The sequence below is a fragment of the Myiozetetes cayanensis genome, unplaced genomic scaffold (genome assembly GCF_022539395.1).
Source record: "Myiozetetes cayanensis isolate MyiCay16 unplaced genomic scaffold, myiCay2020 scf4, whole genome shotgun sequence".
Lineage (NCBI taxonomy): Eukaryota > Metazoa > Chordata > Aves > Passeriformes > Tyrannidae > Myiozetetes > Myiozetetes cayanensis.
In genome coordinates, this window is record NW_026087631.1 from 8,681,344 (window position 1) to 8,703,063 (window position 21,720).

Genomic DNA, 21,720 nt, shown 5'->3' on the forward strand with positions numbered 1-21,720 from the left:
GATAAGAAAAATCCCATAGCTAATATCAATTGGGAACGGTCACTGTGTTTCGGGAGAAAGGCCTGTCATCTGCTGTAATTTCAACAGGCTGGAGGAACGGGCTAGAAGCAACTTTGTGAAGCTAAGCACAGGAGAGGTGATTCTTCCTCACCACTTAGTGCTGCTGAAGATTCATCTCTGTACTGCATCCAGTTTAGGCCTCTCCAGTACAAACTGGAGAGAGTCCAGCGGTGACCACCAAGGCGGTGATGAGGCTGTGGCACAGGGCACATGAAGAGACACTGAAGGAACTGGGCTTGTCCAGCATGGAGGAGAGACAACTGGAGAGTTCTCACAGGGGTCACCCACTTCCTGAATGGTGGTCATGGAAAAAACAGAGCCAGATTCTTCTCAGAGGCAGACAAGGACAGGACATGGAGCAATAGATAAATGCTGCATGTTATAAGTAAAATGAAACTGAGTTGAAATATAGTAATAAAAATTTATTGAAGATTTATACAAAATGCAAATAAGTAAAACAGCATGCTGGGTGGCCGGGGAGTCTCCTGCTCCACTCACGGCACGCAAGCTCAGTGAACAAAACCAGTAACTTTTATTCCCTTATTGGTTTCCCTCCCATTGTCACTTGTTGTTTTTCTATTGGATCTGAGCTTTGCAGGTCTGATTCTGGTTGGCCTCTCTGCATTCTCGCTTCGGTTGCCAGGTGCTTTCTCTTTCCATAGTTCCAATCAGTCCCTAGACCTTGAGGCCTAGCGTGCAGGCATCTCCAGATGTCCATCTTGGACATTCTGTATTGTTTCAGTCCCTGACTCTTCAATCCTTGTCCTTTCTTTCGTTATTTATGCGTGTTGTGAGACAATAAACTTTTTAGAAAAATAAGATACAAAAATACTTACTTAACAAGGCACAATGGTTTGTCTTTCTAGCTTTAGAACTGCAAACATCATGCTTTTTCAGCTTACAATGCTGATAGATTAATGAACCATTCTACAACTTACAGTTTCTTACCCGTAACAGAACAGTGATTATAATGACATATATATATATATATAAAAGAATATAATATGCACTACAGTTTAATGAGTAAGCCACTATTACTAATTTGATGAGTAAATTAAACCACTACTACTCATTACACTGCAAGACAGGACATTCCAGCTGGGCATGAAAAAATTCCTGCACTGAGGGTGGTGCAACTCAGAGCAGATCTCTGTCCTTGGAGGTATGCAGAATTCAACACGGCCCAACACCACCTGATCCAGCTTTGGACTAGGGGGGTGGACTAGAGACCTACAGAGATGCCTTCCTACCAAGACCTCCTGGCAATTCTGTGTTACAGTGGGAGGGAGGGAATACTTCTGCCTTCCTTTGGAGGTTTTTGTCTTCCCTGTGCTGTAAAACACCCCCAGTGTCCAGGACAGACCTGAGACACTATGTGCCTCTCCCTCACCAGGCCTGGGCAGCGTTAACATGGCAGTGAGGATTTTTGGTGTGGTTTTCTCATGGCCTGGCAAAGGCTGGAAGGTGTGTGTCCCAGCAGGCTGGCCTGGGAAAAAAGGTCTGAAAACATGGAGCTGAGCTGGAGCTGGCACCACTGTACTTGCATGGTGTTGTGCACTCCCAGCTGGCCCAGGAAAGAACACAGCTGCTGCCACTCTGAGACCTCTGACATGCTCTTGGTGATCCTCTCTGCTACCTCTTTGAGAAGTATTTGTGTTTGTACTTCTACAGCTTTACTGATGCAGAGCGGGGACTGAGCAGCCAGGGGAATGAGACAAGGGTGGAAAATGACTGCAGGCATGTAATAAAGCATTCAGCTTGTCCAGCTGAAAGAGATTTCTGCCAAACGATTTTATAAGGAATGAGGCATTTTGCAGGAAAAGCAGGGCCTCTCCCCTCATTTCCTTTTCCCTTCTTCTCTGTGAACTTCAAAGAAAACAGGGGTCAAAACAGAGGCCAGGCAACTGGAACTGAGTTCCTGAGCCCTAAAGCCTAATTAGTCCAAGATACATTTCATTGGGTATCTTTCAGAGACTGGCCTAAATTGCCAGTCCTCCCTGCTGTGCTGCTGAGGGTCGGATAAAGCCGGAGTGTGGTCCTCAGTTTGCAGAGCGCCAGCAGCACCAGAGCTCTTGTAAGGGAGGGTGTGGGGGGAGTCTCCGCCCGAGTCCCACTTGTGACAAGGCCCTCCCAGCCCCCACAAGCTTTCTGTGGCCGCAGCTAATGCCGCTTCTCCAGGGCAGGGATCACCCCACCTCCCTGGTGCGTGGTCCCAGGGCTGACAGTCACCCAACAGCTGTGTGGCTGCTGCCACTTGTTGCTTCAGCTGAGGCTATCAGAGAGCCTTCAGCCATTTGGAATTGGCCTTCCAGCAGTTCTACGCTGATGTTAAAGCCCCTCCTGCCTCACCTCCTCCTGCCAGCTCTGCCTGCATGCCACGTGCCCCGTGCTCTTTCCTGCCTTGCCGTTGTTTGCTAGCCCCCCTCCAGCTTCTCCACATCCTTCCCAGACGGATGTGCAGAAAAATGGATAGTAATGCCCCTTTATCTGCATCTCCTCACATGGACCAGCATGTGGTCTGCCTCACCCTCAATGATAAACAAAGTCGGTTTTGCAAAGCTTTACAAACTCTCTGGAACCACACCCCGATGTCAAATCACAGGTGATTTGCAGGAGGGGAGTGCAGGAAACTGATAACTTTTGAACCGGGAGGAATCTGAAAAATATTTTATTAAATATTTTAATAGATTTTCTGCAAGAGAAGAGAGAAAGGTAAACTTATTTCCTTAAAAACTGGAAGTTTTGATTCCAAGGCACTTGCTCAGCTTCCATTTAAAGATTGGGTCTGGGACTGAGGAGACCTGGATTCAGCTCCAGCGTACTGCAGATATCTGTGCTGCCTAACTGCAGCAAGACTGTTTATCTCTCTTTGCATCCATTTCCCAGTGGAGCCAAAATATAAAATGGAAACCCTAATGCTCTGCTGGAGCTGGCATCCTGTGAGTGTTGGCTGGAAGCATCTCTGGAGGTCTCCAGACACTGGACTGCTGCCAGCACCAGATGAGATTGGCTGTAGCTGTGTCTAGCCACAAAGTTGAAGTCTGCTTCTCATGTGCTTGCACAGCACTTGGGTGGAGTCCATGGAGAGCACACGAAGGTCTACCTGGGGTGTCCATCTCCCTCTCTGCATCTCTTTGTGAAGGAAGGCCAGAGGGGGTATATAAACCAACATCTGTCCAGTTTGTTAAGCATCTTCACCTCTCAAAAAAATACCATCCTGGGGACTGGGATGGTTCAAGACCAGGTGTTGCCTGTTCGGTTTTTCCTGATAGAGGCCAGTAACACTGCAGGGAGGGCAGGCAAGAGAGCACCAGCTGAATTTACTGAGGAATTGAGCCAGATTCCTGTGTGCTGCCAGCACAAAAATAGCTGCCATCTTTGGATTTTATGGCTTTGCTTTGTTACAGTCTGGATCAGACTTGTTTTCAGAACAACCTTCAACCCACATAAATAACACCTGTCATTGAAAACAAATTTGCCTGGAATAACTTAACCAGTACTTTCCTGCAGCAATCCCTGCACCTCTGTACGGGCAGTTAAACAAACCAGTTGGGATCATGCAGAGGGAACAACAGCATGCGACATGTTAGCCGTGTGCCTCACTCACTACTTTTTTCAGCTCCACGCTATTGGATTACTTTCTTAAGCACTCTGGGGGACAGAGACAGTGAAGAACAGCTTTCCTTGGCAGAGGGAGGCAGTTTCTCACACACGGCTCTGTTTTCCATGGCTCATCCAGCAAAGCGTACACGCCTAAAAAAAACCAGCAAGAAACAGGCCCGTCCAAGAGGGGCCGAGTGCTGAGGATTTCACACCCCCACGCCCTGGCAGTCTAGCACTGGTACTGGGCACTTACTGGGAGCAGGTGTGCCATGCCTGGAAGATCCTCAGCGCTGCCCAAGGACCAAGGAGCTTCAAGACTTCTGGCCTTGGTCAGAGTCCAGGCAGCACAGATGGACTGCCACAGCCACCCTGCGTGTGTTTAAAGGACAGCTCTCTTCTCATGCCCCATCCCTGTGCCACTGGAGGGCTCTGCCCAGTAGAGCAGTATTTTTCTTCTAATTCTCAGTCCATAAATAAAAGCAGCAAGTCATGCTGTCAATTCCTTTACTCTTGAGACGTTACTTTGTGTACTGTCATTCTTCCACACATGACCACACTCCTGAAATGCAGAGCTCACAATGGTTTATTGAGACTTGCAAGCTGCGAGTAACACCCCTGACTTGCACCTGCAAACCTGCACGGGCGAAGAAGCAGGAGGGCAAGGAACCATTCCATGTCCATGCCGGGATGCGTGACCTGCAGCCTGACCTGTCAGTGTCACCACAGGGAATCTTCCGTGATCCTGATGGACAAAAGACAGGGGGTGGAAGCACAGAATCAATTAGGCTGGGACAGACCTCTGAGATCTCTGAGCTCAGCCTATGACTGAACACCACCATGTCCACAAAACCACGGCGCTAAGTCCAGCCTTTTCCTTAAACACCTCCAAGGACGGTGACTCCACCACCACCTCCCTGGGCAGGTCCATCCCAATCTCTGATCACCTCTTCTGCGAAGAAGTTCCTCCTGAGGTGCAAAGTAAACCTCCCCTGATGCAGCCTGGGGCTCTGTCCTCCCATCATGTCACTGGTTACCCCTGGGAGAAGAGACCGACCCCCGCCTGGCCACAACCTCCTCCCAGGCAGTTGGAGAGAGCAGCGAGGAAGTTTTTCTCACACCTGCCTCAGCTGCTCCTCATAGATTTGCGCTCCTGACCCTTCCCCAGCTCTGTCCGGGCCCGCTCCAGCCCTTCCAAGTCCTTCCCGAGGCACGGGGAGAGGGCGCCTTCCCCGCCCGCGGCCGCCAGGGGGCGCCAGACCCGCCCCGCCGCTGGGGGGCGGGGCTGTCCGCGGGCGAGCACCGCCCCGAGCAGTGACGTCAGGGGGAGGGGTCGGAGGGGCGGAAGTGGGAGGTCTGGCGGAAGTGGCGTTTGGACGCCTGGCGGAAGTGCGGGCAGAAGGCCTTGTGGCGGCGGCGGCGGCGGCGGCAGCGGCAGCGGCAGCGGCAGCGATAGCGATTTAGCGCGGTAACACCAGCAGCAGCGGTGATTTAGCGGCGGTAACACCAGCAGCGGCGGTTGTATCGGCGGCAGCAGCTCAAGATGTCGATCGAAATCGAATCCTCCGAGTAAGTGTGGCGGGGGTAGCGAGGGGGCAGCAGGGGGGGGTCCCGTGTGTGTGTGTGGGGGTTGTTGGCGGCCGTGGGCTCAGGCCCGAGTGTGTGTGTGTGTGGGGGGTTGTTGGCGGCCGTGGGCTCGGGGGGTCCCGACTGTGTGTGTGTGTGTGGGGGGGGGGTTGTTGGCGGCCGTGGGCTCGGGGGGTCCCGACTGTGTGTGTGTGTGTGGGGGGGTTGTTGGCGGCCGTGGGCTCGGGGGGAGCCCCGTGCCGCGCCCTGCCCGCTCTGAGCCCTCTCCGCGTCCTTCCCCGCAGCGTGATCCGGCTCATCATGCAGTACCTGAAGGAGAACAGCCTGCACCGCGCGCTGGCCACGCTGCAGGAGGAGACCACCGTGTCCCTCAACACCGTGGACAGCATCGAGAGCTTCGTGGCGGACATCAACAGCGGGCACTGGGACACGGTGCTGCAGGCCATTCAGTCGCTGAAGCTGCCCGACAAGACCCTCATCGACCTCTACGAGCAGGTGGGCGAGCGCGGGGCTGGGACGGGCCCTTCGGTCCCCGGGGGAGCCCCTGTGTGTTGCTCTCCACGTGCTCCCCGCTGATACTGACACGCGTGTCTTGCTGCAGGTCGTGCTGGAGCTGATCGAGCTGCGGGAGCTGGGGGCTGCCAGGTCCCTCCTGAGACAGACAGACCCCATGATCATGCTGAAACAAACCCAGCCCGAGCGCTACATCCACCTGGAGAACCTCCTGGCCAGGTCCTACTTCGATCCTCGTGAGGTACGTTGTGCTCTCTCAGAGACCTCCCCAGCCTCAGCCCGAGTCGCTGACGGCTCGGGGAGTCTCTTTTCCCTATCTCTGGGAGTGAGAACCTGCAGTTTCCCTGTTTGGAGATTTTTACATGTTTCACGAAGTGTTTAGGAAATGGTGCTTGGCACATGATGTGAGGCAGCACCAGAGCAGTGGGAGTTTGGGGGTTTATACCGGTGTCCTGCCACGGGGTGATATCTACACCTTAGTTTCTTTTTCTCACATAGGGCAGCACAAAAAAACACACCTTGTGCCAACAAAAAATACTACTGTGTAATAGCAAAGCATTATTTCTTACCAGTTATTTCAGGCTGGTGATGTCAGTCTGATGTTTTTGGTGAAGGCTTGTTGGATTAATGGCTGACTTGGTTGGTGGCCTGATCTTGGGGGTCTTTTCCAACCCTGAGAATCCTGTGATTCTACACTCTGCATTTCAGGGGTGGGGATTAAAGAGAACAGAATTTTGGAGGCCTGACAGAAAATCGATGTGGGAGGGGCTTCAGTTTGGAGCAATGGTGGGGGGGGGTTTGCATGGAAAAGAAAAAAAAAAATTATGCTATGGAATAATCATCTCATAAAAACAACTCTCCTCTAGGCATACCCAGATGGGAGCAGCAAAGAGAAGCGGAGAGCTGCCATTGCACAGGCTCTGGCTGGAGAGGTCAGCGTGGTGCCCCCGTCCCGCCTCATGGCACTGCTGGGGCAGGTGAGTCTTGGAGAAGCGTTTCGGTAGCTGTGTCAGCTTCCTTAAATCCCTGCTGCAGTAAGCTAGCTGTGGTGTGGTTGAGCCTCCAGCTCTGTAAAAGTGAGGTTCAGGTGTCACACAGTTTACATGTGGTAAATAATTAAAAATTAAGGTTTTTTACATGTGGTAAGGATTTAGCTGTTGTAGGAAAAGTCTTCACTGCAGCAGGAGATTTTTTTCCAGCAGAATAAATACTCAGCACATACAATGCACTTTGTAGATAACATTCTGTAACACACACTGTTCCTGTTGTGCTTTTTTCTCAGAGTGTTTTTGTGGATACTCTGTGCAGCCAGTATTTCATATATCTTAGGTCTGTGTTAATTGATGCCTAATGCTGTGGCTTTCAACTCCCCTAAAGGCACTGAAATGGCAGCAGCATCAGGGCCTGCTTCCTCCCGGTATGACAATTGACTTGTTCAGAGGCAAAGCAGCTGTGAAAGATGTAGAAGAGGAGAAGTTCCCCACACAGCTGAGCAGGCATATTAAGGTAATGTGTTTGCTTTTATGTGTGTTACTGCTGCTTGTTCCTTGCTGTGCTTTATGTTTGAAGATAAGGGTAAATCTTCTGAATTCTTCTGTTCTATTTGTTGTAAGTCATCTGCCCCCTCCTTTTCCCCTCCCCTTTTCTACTCCATGCTTTATCTCATCTTTATCTCACTTCTTCCTGACAATCTGAGATAAGGTCTTTTAACACCTTTGAGTGCTTATGGTATTTGTGATTAAGATAAATGTGCTGTTTCTTTGGCTTCACAGTTCAGAGTCAATCTGTTTCCAGAAGTTTGCATAGTCCCCTTCTTTGTCTGTGCAAAGAAATACTCCTGGCTTAAACTGTTTTTTAGAAGTCTCAAGTCAGAACTTGTGAAATCAATTTGTGGTGTCTGATAACAGCTTGCTAAAAATGCTTTATTAGAACTTGTTTTATTTGCCAGTGGTAATCTTGTATTTTTGTTTTAACTAGTGAAGGCTTTTTTTTCTATACTTAGTTGTCACGATCACTTGTATTTAAAAACTTGGAAATTTAAAAATGGGATATTTAAAAATATCAAACATTCCCTGTAAAAGTTACACTGAAGAAACATTGCTCCAAGTGAAACAACTTGTACTGAGGAGCATTAAATTTGTGAATGCATTCCTGCAGAAAGTACTGCATTTTTACCATCAAAATGAGACTACAGTTTTGTTTTAATCAGTTGTTCTTTTTAAGTTGCTTATCAAGCTTTGCTTGTGTTCTTCTTTAAACAGTTTGGGCAGAAGTCGCACGTGGAGTGTGCTCGGTTTTCTCCAGATGGACAGTACCTGGTTACTGGCTCTGTTGATGGCTTCATTGAAGTGTGGAACTTCACTACTGGGAAGATTAGGAAGGCAAGTTACTGCTTATTTCACACAGATGGTTCATTTGCACCTCAATTTATTCTTTGAGATTATGATTATTTTCATTTATCAGAGAATCTGAACCTGAGAAAGTTGTCTTCTTAGGTGATTCAGATATCAGTCTGGAATATTTACATGGGTTTAACTATTTGGGCTGTCATAGATATCCCTCTGTGATAAATTTTTTTATCTCTACGTCGTTGTTTTTGCCTTTGAATCTTGTATTACAAAGCTGTGAGGTCTGCTTGGCGACGGGTTATAAAATGTAACTGAAGTAAAACTGCTGTAGTTTTGTGCTTTGCCTAAAATAAAAATGTTCTGCTTTTGTTTAGGATCTGAAGTACCAGGCACAAGATAACTTCATGATGATGGATGATGCAGTGCTGTGCATGTGCTTCAGCAGAGACACAGAAATGTTAGCAACTGGAGCACAGGATGGGAAGATCAAGGTACAAATCTTCTTCTACTGCATGTTGTATGTTGGGAGAGATGGTGACCAAAAAGATTACCTTGCAATTGCAGGAACGTTGCCATCCCATATAAAAAATAAATGAAGTTTAGCATGGCTCAGAAACATATATATATATATATATATTGGCTTTGATGTTTAAGCTTCTGTGGTCTCACAGCAAAGTAACCACTTTTATTTCATTTGCTGTTTTCCTCTTCAGGTGTGGAAAATCCAGAGTGGTCAGTGTCTGAGGAGATTTGAACGAGCACACAGTAAAGGTGTTACGTGCCTCAGTTTCTCTAAAGACAGCAGCCAGATTCTTAGTGCTTCTTTTGATCAGACAATCAGGTAAATAAACTAAGAATGTGTGAGCTACAGTGTGGGAGAAATGAAAACAGAATTTTCACGTTAAGCAGCTAAACTGTAAAACAGTTTAATTTAGAAGGTACTTGTACAGGTCTTTAGTCCACTATGCTTCTCAAAGTACAGTGAGCCTTTCAGTTAGGGCTGCTTGCTCAGAGCCTTGCCCAGCTGAGTTTTCAAGATTTCCATAGCTGAAGATCCTACTGCTGCTCTTGGAATTTGTCTAGGGCCCTACAGTTCTCTTGGGGAAAATCCCGTTTGGACTTAGGGAAAGATGTTTTGGGTTGGTTTGATAATGCTTCTATTTTTTTTTTTTTAATTTTATTTTTAACTTGTATCTTTTGCCTTTTGTACTTCAGCCACGGGCCTTTGAGAGGAACGTGGCTCTGTTTATTCTGTAAAAACATGATGGGTAGGGATGTTAAGGAAATAGTTACAAGTTTTCAGGTGTGCAGTAAGGACTCTTTTTTTAAGCTAAGAATCACTGAGTTAAAAGTAAGAATGAATATACTCACAAAAGTACTCAAACTCTGTTCTAATCTTAAGTTACCAGGCAGCAGCAACCTCATCAAACCCTTTTTCCTGCAGCTTTTAGCATCTGGGAAGTGTTGATTAATTTGATTAATATTTATGTAATGCAGTAGTTCTGATCTTGTGCCTACTTGGTGTCTTGTTACTGAGTAGAATTTGCTCACTGGTTTGCACCTGTGTTATCTGACAGGATTCACGGTTTAAAATCTGGGAAAACCTTAAAGGAATTCCGTGGTCATTCCTCCTTTGTCAATGAAGCCACTTTTACCCAGGATGGCCACTACATTATCAGCGCCTCGTCTGACGGCACAGTGAAGGTAAGACAGCATTTACCCTTTGTGAATAACACCTTCAGACTCTTGCTTTCTTCTAGCTGATTTGTTGTGGTTGCTGCAGGTTTTGGAGAAGGGCTTGGGGTTACCTGCAGTAATGATTCTGCTTGTGACCTTTGTTGCATTTGTGAAAGGGGGACATAAGTACAGGACTTACCTTAAGCCTGTTCTGAGTTGACTGTGTTGTCTTGTCTTAGGATGTGGGGATTCCCTTGTCTGCAGTAGTTGTATTTTCTCACTGTGTTGGTCAGCTGTTGTGTCCTGGTGCTCAGGAGTCCCTCGCTGTGTAAGCTGGGTAATCTGACATTAATGATGATGGTAGAAGTGACAGGTCCAGCTTTTAGTCCCAGGAAAGAGTGGAACTGCACAGTGTGTAGTAGTTAAAAGAAGTAAATTGTTATTTCTCAAGGGCATTACTGACTTATTTGGTTAATGTAGTTGGGTTTGTATTTATTTATTAAGTAGAGCATTGATATAGTGCATTGAGGTTGGGCAAACAGATCCTGTTATAGATGTGCCCAGGAAACTGTGATAGATTTGCTCATATCAAATGGAATGTTACTTTGGACTTGCACCCTTTACTTGACTACCCCAGTTGAGGGAATAGCTTAAGAGGGTGCTTTCTTTTGATTGTACTAGTAGGTAAACAACAAAAATATTTCACAGATGATGAAGGAGTTTTTAAATATTAAACAAGTAGTTCCATTTCCCGTTTCTAAACAGCTGGTGTTGAGTCTGAGGCAGCTGTAATCTGGGATGTCCCTCCCGCTAATAGCAGTGAGGCTTTGCTTTGTCTGCAGTTTTCATGTCAGTAAGGCAAATTGCATATGCAGGGTTATACATATATTCACAGATACCAGCTAAATGCATAAAGCAAGTCTGGACTCACCCCATAGGGAAAATGCTTAAGGTAAGGGAGCCAGGCTGAATTTGGGTGATGGAGATCCACCTACAGTTCAGTTGCAGTGAAATTATTCACGCTGTTCACACTTCATAATGTGTGTGATAACTTCCTCAAAATCTGCATAAAACTACAACTTTTGGAATTTGTGTTTCCCTCCAGGGGCCTTAAAAATTCTGAGTTCTGCGTCAGCTCATTCTTGGTTCAGTTTTTGAAAGCTAAATGGTTTTATGTTTGTTTTTAATACTAGGTTTGGAATGTGAAGACGACGGAGTGCTCAAACACCTTCAAGTCTCTTGGCAGCACTGCTGGGACAGACATTACTGTGAACGGTGTCATTCTGCTGCCTAAAAACCCAGAGCACTTCGTTGTTTGCAACAGATCGAATACAGTTGTCATCATGAATATGCAAGGACAGGTGTGTGATCTTACTGGCATCCTTTAAAGTTCCTCTGTTATTTGTAGAATGCAGAAAACCCTAGTTAATAACCTAGTCTTGGGTTAAACCTGATTTCCCTGGTTTGCTTTTTGGGACAAACTATTCTGTACTCAGTTTCTAGAATGCAGAAAGCGCTTTTAACTATGAAGAGATCTTGTGTTCTAAGCAGACCTAGTACTGCTTAAATATTTTTGTGCTGATTAGAGTAATGATGCTGCTGTTTAATCCTGGCAATTATTTATGGGGGTTGTGTCTTTACAGATTGTAAGAAGCTTTAGCTCTGGTAAGAGAGAAGGTGGTGACTTTGTGTGCTGTGCACTTTCGCCCCGTGGTGAATGGATCTACTGTGTTGGTGAAGATTTTGTGCTTTACTGCTTCAGCACAGTGACCGGCAAGCTGGAGAGAACCCTGACTGTAAGTTTTTACCTTTTAACTTCTTCAGAGTTTAAACACAAGGAGGATGTAAATATTCACCGTGACATCCAGAAAGAGTAGTCTCAGACCAAGGAAGCGGCCACAATTTAATCAAATGTATTCCAGAACATTTGGCTCTAGAATGTGTTTGGTTTTGTAGAACTATTTGATTGTAAAAGTTAGGAAAACATTTACCCACCAAGTCAGGAGTGAATTGGGTCAAACCTATTTGAATGGGAGCAGGTCTTGTCCTGGGTTCCAGCTGGTGGAGGATCTGACCAAGCTGTCAGACTTAAAGCTGTCAGGCTTTGAATTTGGCTTGGGTTGAACTAAAAAGGAGTATCAAATTGAATGTCTAAATTTAACAAGGAACACTTTAAATTTTGTGGCTCACTTTCAGTGAGCCTTCCCTTGCCCAGCAAAAAGTAACTGCCATGTCACAAACATTGTTGTGACTGGAATTTGATGTTGGGGTGTATGTTAAAAGTCAGTCCAGCTTTCCTCTAGTTCTTGTTTGAAGAGAATATTTGCCTTGAATCTGCTAAAGGAATACTCTTCTGATGCATCTTTCTACTTATTCTCTAGGTTCATGAGAAGGATGTCATTGGCATTGCTCATCACCCCCACCAGAACCTGATTGCCACTTACAGTGAAGATGGGCTCCTCAAACTGTGGAAGCCATAGGTGGATGTTACATCCAGCTCTCAAGTGTGCCTGTTAGTTGCAGTTTATTATTGTTTGTGCTTTAACAAGATCTAAGTGTCCAGAGTATGATACTTGCTCAATTTTTAGTTTGGTTTTCCAGAGAATGACATTTTTACTCACCTAGAGTAGATTGATGCTTAAATACAGCATTGCTTAATTTCATATACTTATTTTTATTAGAATTGTCAGAGTCACTTCGGTGAGAGTGCTTTTTCTGTCTCCTGAAGTCTGTACTCTTCCTACAATGTTTGTAAAAGTTGAATGAGCCAGGAAGTAGACACACTTATGAGTGGTTGCTGACTTCCTAGAATACAGCAAAATGTTGGGTTTTTTTTTGTTTGTGTGAGTGAAATGTGGAGTGGGAAAGCTATCTATTTCCCACTGCTGAAACATAAGCATAGTTTTTCTGGAATGCAGACCAGGCTACGCTTCGGCTTGAAGACAAGGCCGTTTCTAGTCCATTGGGTTTTGCTGTGTTCAATTTTCACTATAATTTTTCCAATTACTTTGGAAAGTAGTGTCACACAGCTTCCTCAGAAAGAGACTATGCTTCCCCATCTGCCAGCACTTCCTACTCTAAACTATAAACCTGCCTGATCTGGCAGTGGGATACAGTTATTTTTTTTTTTTCCCTTTTGTTTTATTTCACTTCTAGATTAAAAGGTATAAGTACTCTCTTCGTGTAAGTGCAAAATGTCTTCAGACCAGCTGTAACTGAAACAGGCTTTAGGGGATCAATATTTTAAAAAATGCAAAAGTTGGTTTACATAGGCTGAGTTCCTAGTGCTGTGATAACGCTTTAAATAATTATTTGTAAGATTTTAATTTTTTTTCAGTTTCATATGCCTGTGGACCTAGTCGAGGTGATTCATAGGTCCCACAGATAAAAAGACACTTTCAGGTTCTTCATATGCTCGGTTTGGAGCATAAGATTTTATGATTTGAGATCCTGTCTAATGCACACTGTTGTGAGTGTACACCAGAATCTGACCATGTCTTTTCTAGGATGCAGAAAAACAAGGTTTTTCCTGTAATGATGAATGAAACACTTGTAGATGTGAATCTGCTGTGCTGTGTTCTATCCCTGTCTCTTGTAGAATGCTTTCCTACCACAGTAATCTTTCAAACAGTGGTAACTTTTGTTTGATTTAATAAATTAGTTCCAATTCAAGTATTTTGTCTGTGTCTGTAGTGGTCCAGGGGAATGCAGAAAAAGTTCAACTGGAATTCTCACATGGCGTTGCTTGTTCACTGCACTAATTAAAGTGTAGAGTTTAGTTCTCTGTTTAGCTGTGATGTTTTTAATTCCCTAGTTGATTTTTACTTACTTAGATACATCATTAGAGGTTTTTTCAGATAGCAAAAAGTGATTATTTTTCCTGCCTGAGAAGACGGAAATAGCTGACAGTGACACATCTGACAAGCTCCATTGGCAGTTAGTACTTTTGATACAGAAGATCTTGACAAAATATTTTTAATACTACCTAACTTTTGTGGTTCATTTTGTCTTCAGATTACACAGGACTACTACTCCTCAATGAAAACTGTATCCTACATTGTTCTCTAAGAGAAAAGTAGTTCTAGCAAATGAAACTGTCAGAATCCGTAGGGTTTAAAGGTTGGAATACATTCTCTAGCTTAAAAATGTAAGACACTCTGGTGTTTCTTATGCTTTTCTTTGAGGAGTCTCAGTTTATTGCATTAAATTCTCAAGCCAAAAAGGTGATATTTACCAGTACTTACGAAAGGGCAGTGGTAAAACTTATTTCCTGGGCTATGGCTGTGATTTGTAAAATAGCCGACTGTTGGCACAGAAATGTAGTGTTAATCTTGAAAATGTTATTTTTTTTTTTTTAATTAAAATTTTTTTACTGCAAATGTTATTTTTTTTAAATCTAGGAGGACATTTTCTCTCTGGACAACCAGCCAGGTGTTAATGCCACTTACCTCTCTGTAAGACTAGAACAAGGCAGTTCTTTAACTCGTATTAAAGAAAACATTGTTCACCTGTGGGCCTTGCTTTGTTCTTGAATTGTTTTGTTTGGAAATGTCAAGTTCTGTCATACACAGAGGAGTGCAAAATGTTTGGGGGTTGGGGTGTACCATGTAGCATTATTTCCTGTAGTTGTGCTCTGATACTCTTACCAGCTTGACATCCAGAAACAAAAACCAAACCCTCCCTAGTAAAATTTAGGGAGGCCACCTGAAAACTGAAGACTTGATCTCAACAGCAGTGGTGGGTTCTCTGTGAATGTGTTGTGAAGCAGCTGAATTCTCATGGAGCCTGAGAGAGCAGATGGCCTCCAGGGCTGCCTGTCAGCCCCTGTGAATCTCTTGATCCTGCGTTTTGCAGAGGGTTTTGAACCACGAGCCTCAGTAAGAGGGCCTGCCTCTGGTGTGAGTCACCTTGGCAGGACTAGTGTTCAATCTGTGCAAAAAGAAGGAAAAGGTGTTGCATAGATTTAAAGGAAAGATGATGCCAGAAGTCAGCTATAAATGCATTTTGGGTACAGCTTTTCTTCACTTTCTGCCTGGTTTCTGTGTGAGTTTTGGGAGTCCTTAGGCATGGTTACTCCGTCCCCGGTTCCTGTTGGTGTTGTGTTCACTGGATAGTTGTAAATAAACCCTATGACTTCTGGATGATGATGCCGTGTGAAAGACAGGCTGAGCAAGCTTGAATCTCATTATCAGGGAAAAAGCATAGGCTTTAGGTGAATCCTAAGGAGAAAGGTGGTTAAATGCTTTATTTTGGGGGCAGAGTAGGAATTGTGGGAATTCTTAGACTCCTCATGGAACAAGAGATGGAGCTATAACAATTTTCTTTTGACTTGTATCGTGAAAAAGAGTAATGAAACCCTCTTCAGTTTCTTTATTTGCCTTAGTGTATAAAACTTCTCCCCGTGTAGTAACAAATTATTTTGACAACTGCCTTTGTTGGGCAGGAAATGGCATTGGCTTGTCTGGGAGCAGACATGTACTGTTGGAAGCTAGTTAAGCCTTTTCTGTCTTCCCAAATTAGAAGTAATTGTCCTTGGAAGTCTTATGCACAGAATAACAGGATATCTGATGTTGGAAGGATGGAGACTCCACCACCTCTCTGAGCAACCTGTACCAGTGCCCAGTAACCCCCAGTGATGAGTTCCCAGATACTCAGAGGGAACCTCCTGTGTTTCAGTCAGTTCCCACGGCCTCCTGTCACTGGGCACTGCTAGGCAGAGCCTGGCTTCTGTTTTGCACCCTCCCTTCAGGTATTTCTGCACATCAGTGAGATTCCCCTTGAGTCTTCTCCAGGCTGAACAGTCCCAGCCCTCTTAGCCTTTCCCCACAAGAGAGATGGTCCAGTCCCCTCAGCATCTTTGTGACCCTTTACCGGACTTGCTCCAGTACAACCACGTCCCTCTTGTATTGGGGAACTCAAAACCAGACACAGCATTCCAGGTGTGGCCTAGCCCTTGCTGAGTAGATGGGAAGGATCACTTCCCTCTACCTACTGGCAGCCAGGACAGCATTAGTCTTCTTTCCAAAAAGGGCACGTTACTGGTTCATGTATAACCTTGGTGTCCACTGGGACCCCAGGTTCCTTCTCTAGTGCTTTCCACCTGAGTGCCCCTCTGCATGTGCTGTTGCATTGAGTTGTGTCTCCCCAGATGCAGAACTTTGCACTTTCCCTTGAACTTCCTGAGGTTCTTGTCAGCTCATTTCTCTGAACTCTCCAAGTCTCCCTCTGGATGGCAACAGAACCCTCTATTGTATCAGCTACTCCTCTGTAGTTTTGTGTCACCTGCAAACCTGCTGAGGGTATGTGTTGTCCAGTTGTCCAGATTATTAACGAGGATGTTAGACAGGAATGGTGCTGGTAGTGACCCCTGGGATCCACTGTCCTCCAGCTAGACTTCGTTGCACTCGTCACCACCCTGTGGGCCTGGACATTCGGCCAGTTTTCAATCCACCTCACTGCTCATCTGTCCCATACATCAAAGCTGCTCTGTGTGGATCTTATGAGAGGCAGTGCCAAAGGCCTTACAGAAGTCTGGGTGGAAAACAACCACTGCTCTCCTGTCATGCACCAGTCCGGTTGTTTCACTGTAAAAATGTATCAGTTTGGTTAAGTATGACTTTCCCTTGGTGAAGCCATGCTGACAACTGGGTGATTTTTTTGTTCTTGATGTGCCTGGAAATGGTTTCCAGGTTAGCTGCTCCATTACCTTCCAATGGATCAAGGCAAGGCGAAAAGACCTTTAGTTCCTTGGATCTCTATCTTACCCTTCTCAAAGACAGGGGAGACACTGACTTTCCATGAGTCTTTGGGCACTTCTCCCAGATACCATGATCAATCAAAGATTGTCAAGAGGGGCCTTGCCACTCCCACAGCACTTGTGGCTGCATCTCACTGGGGACAAGGACATGTGTATGTCCAGTTTCCCTAGGTCTTCCCTGACCTATCCTCTTCCACCAAGGGTACATCGTCCTTGCTCCAGATTTTCCCCCTGGTCTCTAGGACCTGGAATTCTTTGAGGGCCTGTGTCATCCGTAAGACTGAGGTAAAGAAGGTATTCAGTACCTCAATTTTTTCCATGTCCTGTGTAACCAGATGCCTCATCTAATTCAGTAACAGGCCCACATTTTCCCTACCCTTTCCCACCTTTGTACTTACAGAGGTGCTTGTTGTCTTTGACATCCCTGACCAGATCCAACTCCAGTTGAGCTTTAGCTTTCATAACTTCCCAAACAACATATTTATGCTCCTCCCCGCTTACTTAACTTTGGATACTCATCCTCCAGATGATTCCTTTTTGTGTAGCCATGGATTCCTTGTGCATCTCTACAGACTTCCTGCCATTTTTGCCTCACTTCCCATTCACTGGAAGGGACTGCTCTTGAGCCTAGGGGAGGTGAGCCTTGAATTTTAACCAGCTTTCTTGGTGCCTTCTTCACTCCAAAGCCTTATCCCTCAGGATGCTTCCAAAGCAAATCTTCAGGGACACCAAAGTCTGCTCTTCTCAAGTCCAGAGCTGAGAACTTGCTTTTTATCCTCTTCCTTCCTCTAAGGATCTCAAACCCCAACATCTCATGGTCACTGCAGCCAAGGCTGCCTTTGATCTTGACAGTCCTAACAAGCCCTTTGTTTTAGAGTATGAGGTCCAACAGAGCATCTCTCCGTGTTGGTTCCTCTATCATTTGGATCAGGAAGTTCTCACTGAAGCACTCCATGAATCTCCTGGATGGATTATCACAGAATTTTTAGGTTGGAAGGGACCTCTGGAGATCATCTAGTCTTCCCCCCCTACCAGGGCAGGGTCACCTAGAGCAGGTGGGTTTTGAATGTCTTTAGAGAGAGACTCCATGACCTTCTTGGGCAGCCTGTTCCAGTGCTCTGCCACACTCAGTGTAAAGTAGTTCTTCCTCAGGCTGAGGTGACTCAGCCACTCCTCACACGGCTTCCCCTCAATGCCCTTCACCATCTTCACTGCCCTCCTTTGGACATTCTCTAGCAGCTTGATACCTTATTCTGTGGCACCCGAAACTGCACACAATATTCAAGGTGAGGCCACCCCAGGTCAGAGCAGAGCAGGACAATCCCCTCCCTCGACTGGCGGGCGATGCTTTGCCTGATGCCCCCCAGGACACAGTTGGCCCTCCTGGCTGCCAGGGCACACTGAGCAATTCTCACTCAAAAGTTCTTAACAGGTTTGTCTGTCCCCTGGGTAGAGCTTGATACGTTCAAGTTGTTCTCTCATCTAAAGAGTAACTTTATCACCTCACCTCTCTGACTTATGCTTTCTAAGAAGTCCATACCTATCCACGACAACATTCCAGTCGTGAGCTATCCCACCATGTCTCAGTCATTGCAATGAGATCATGGCCTATGACTGCACGTAGATTTCCAGTTCTTGTTTATTCTCCATGCTGCATATGTTTGTATGCAGGCATTTCAGAGGGGATCAAGCAATGAGGTTTGCTAGAAGGGGTGTAAGGGGATTCACTGTGACCAAAAACACCCTTGATGTGGTTAGCCCTCTGATCCTCACCTTGAGAGGCAGCCAAGGAACATCTGTTGCTGCACTGGTTGGTATGACCTACTCCCCAGGAGGAAGCAATGGCAAAAGTACTGCCATTTTGGATCCCAACCCTGAGTCCTTCAGTTGAAAGTCTATCTCATCAAACTGGTCAGCCTGCTGCCAAAGATTCTCTTGCTGTTTTTGGCTTGTGGTGTCATTTGCACCCACAAGAAAGAGTAATAACGGGTAGTAGTCTGTGCTTTTGACAGTTTGGGGTACCCTCCTGACAACGTCACGTATCTCAGCACCCGAGAGGCAGCAAACTCCCCATGACTGTCTACCAGGCTGGCAGGTGGGTGCCCCAGCGCCCCTTGACAGAGTCACGCACTACGATAACTCATGATTTCTTTTTACGGTGACCACCGTGCACTGCTGGCCCGGGTTCTCCTTGCTGGCCTTTCTCAGGGACATCTAGAGCCTTTAATAGGTGTGTCATATCTGGTTTTGGTCTGGATGGTGGAGGTTGAATTGGAGCCCTGCTTTTGTGGCTCACCACACCCGAGGTGCCTCATGCTTGGTGGTATCCATTGTGAGGGTGTGATTCTGAACCTACTTATCTACCTCTGCTTGGTGCCTCTAACACTGCAGTGTGTTAACTCTCTTGTAATTCAGCCACCTGCCACAACATTCATCAGGCTCTTAGTCGAGTACCCATAGTTATGGCAGAGAGCACTCAGCATTTACCTGAGGTGTGGATCTACCTGTGTTATGATGTCCTGCTGTGTTTTTCTGGCAGCAGGGTTCAGGGTAGTTGAAGCCCCTATTCTTTGAGCACCTTAATAGCACTCATCTTACCTCCTAAGAAAACACTGAATGTGGCATTTCTTTGATTTTGTTTCCTTTGTTTTCATGTGTTTTTGGAAAAAAAATGGCTTAAATCAAACCTCCCTTCTCAGTGTGCCTTACTAATCCTCCGAGCAGTAATCAATCATAACCATGTCTTCACAGACTAAGTTGCCAGTGAAGAAGTCATAGGGGCAAGTTGCTTGCTTGCTTGACCTTGCATCACACTGTAAGTTCAGAGCAGATTTGGGATTATTCAGTTTAATCCCCTGGGCTGAGCAAACTTCTTGCACTGGTGCTGGGTAGCAGGTATTCAAAGCTATGGGGAGGAAAGGACCTGTTAGTTTAAGGGCTCTGAAAGCAGAAGCAAAAATGAGAGCAGGCTCTTAAATGAGTCTGCAGTGGGTGTTGTTTCACAGCAAACCTGTGCAACAGTGGAGCTGCAAGATTTCTTGGGGAAAAATGTCTCGGATGCCTGGCGCAGAGTGGAAAGAATAATTATAATAGACTAGACTATCGGGTTGGAATGTATGAATTCGGTGGTGTTAAAACACTGGAAGTGACTGCAAGCATCAACTCAGATTACAACAGGTCAGATTACTACTCTGGTAGTCATGGAAACAGCTATTTTGTGCTACTGTGGCCTCAATTTCTACAGCTGTCTGTCCATTCATTTCCCAAAATGGGAAACTGCATTGCACATAAAGCAACAAGTCAGAAAAAATTGTCGTTCCATTTTCCAGTGGCACAGAACATGTTTTGCTGCTTGCTCTAACTGTATGATACCCAGAATATCATGGGAGGACAAAGAAGCTTGGGAGAGGCCACACCTTGTACTTGAACTTTTAAGAGCTGGGTCCTTCTTGCCATCATTGACTAATGCTTTTTGCCACAAGCTCCCTCTACTGCTGCCAGTATTTCCTTGGGACATAGATTTTATGTTAGTCACCAGCTCATTTCAAAACAGAATCCTAAACTGGTGGTGTTTCTGCTGCCCCTCCTGCATCAGTAGTATCATCTTTCCCTGGACTGCTCTGCTAAGGCTTCCAGAGGCAGCTTCTGCTCAGCCACCCTCCTGGAATCTAGACCCGGACCAGCCCCTCTGGTGTCACCAAGCACGAGAGAATCGCCCATGGTCTGAACGGTAAGTCAAGACCATTACCTCAACTGTGCTGCTGTGGGTGTGGTGAAAGGAAAATAAAAGTGTTCCTAGGAAAATATGGCTATGGAATGTTTGTCAGTTTTTTCCCCCTGTGTTTTTTTTTGTTTGTTTGTTTTTTTTTGGTTTTGTTTTTTTTTTTTTTTTTTAAATAATACAGTCATCTGAAACAAAATAATGTCCCCTTCTCATCCTCAAGGCACTGCACAGGTGTTGTTTGCCCTTACTGTTTTGATCCAGTGGTTAAGGAAAAAAGTAAACATGGGTGCTCACTGAACTGAAAACAAGGAGCATATTTTACTGCTGTTTAAGTCTCGAGACAGCTGTGCAGGAGTCAGGCCTAGACAGAGGTAGGATTACTTTGTTTCTCCCCTTCACTCAAACACACCATTTCTCAGATAGGGAACAGGCACCTGTTGGTCACATTTGTACAGCTCACCGATGAGCTCATTCAAAGCAGAATTTGGAAAAACATTTTGCCTACAGAATTTTATTTCTGCTGAGTAGAATAAAGAAAACCAAAAGGTAGGGGAAACATGCAGGCGATCGCTGTTCTGTGGATACCTGAAAGGGAACTACATTTGAGGTACAAAACCCATGGTGACAGCTGTGTTTATAAAATGAAACCTGTGACACTTAGGAGAGCTAGAGCTGTCTTCTAAGAGTTCCCAGATATTTAAGTTACAGCACATGTACTGTCACACAGCAGCTACTTACAAGAGTTCTCTTTGTGACACTTTTGCTTCAAAGCAGTATGAAAAGCGTAAGCTCTGTCCCAAGCCAGATGGTTGAGCAAGACTAAAGCACCACACTAGAGGTTAAATCTGGACCTGTCTTCTCAGCATATTTTCTGAAAGGTTTTTGCTAAGATTTTTTTCTGTGAATAGCTGTCTAGAAAGAAGGGGGTGGTGTCTTTAAACCAACATCTGGTCTAAGAAAAGAGGCAATGAACCATTTTGAAATTATATCGGAAACGCTTCATCTACAATAATTAGCACATTCATACAGAATTTCCAAGATTCAGCTTAAAATAATGCACACAATACATTAATTTCAGAACATCCTATATGCATTGGTTGGTTGTATTCACTAAGCTTCCCTCCTCTGCAGGATCATATACCCACCAAAAGGGCCAGCACTGCTTTCCATAACACACTGAGGGATATCTGATTTCAGTAACCAAGGCAGCAGTGTGACAGATCCCAAGCCACATGTGTGCTGATAAATCCTAGAGATTTTCACTAATTGGCAGTAGCGAAGGAAGCTCCAAGCAAGCACTGGCTCTAGAGGCAGTGTGGTGCAGGACAGCAGCCAAACTGGAGTCACTGGTGAAGCAAAGCAAGCTCCTCATCGAGCTCTGGGGTCAGGACTAGTGCTGGCACAGGAAGGGACTGTCTGACCTGAAGCGCAATAGCTTCGGAGAGCTTGTGGAT

General features: G+C 45.5%; 1 protein-coding gene across 1 annotated transcript; it reads left to right on the forward strand.

The window, feature by feature from the left end:
* Window positions 1-5,062: 5,062 nt before the first annotated feature.
* Window positions 5,063-13,457, forward strand: SMU1 (SMU1 DNA replication regulator and spliceosomal factor). Its single transcript, XM_050329480.1, has 12 exons — window positions 5,063-5,229; window positions 5,532-5,742; window positions 5,849-6,001; window positions 6,627-6,737; window positions 7,138-7,266; window positions 8,022-8,141; window positions 8,483-8,599; window positions 8,822-8,949; window positions 9,686-9,812; window positions 10,979-11,146; window positions 11,429-11,581; window positions 12,167-13,457. Exons 1-12 carry the CDS (start codon window positions 5,204-5,206, stop codon window positions 12,263-12,265), a joined length of 1,542 nt encoding a protein of 513 aa, XP_050185437.1. The 5' UTR covers window positions 5,063-5,203; the 3' UTR covers window positions 12,266-13,457.
* The last annotated feature ends 8,263 nt before the right edge of the window (window positions 13,458-21,720 follow it).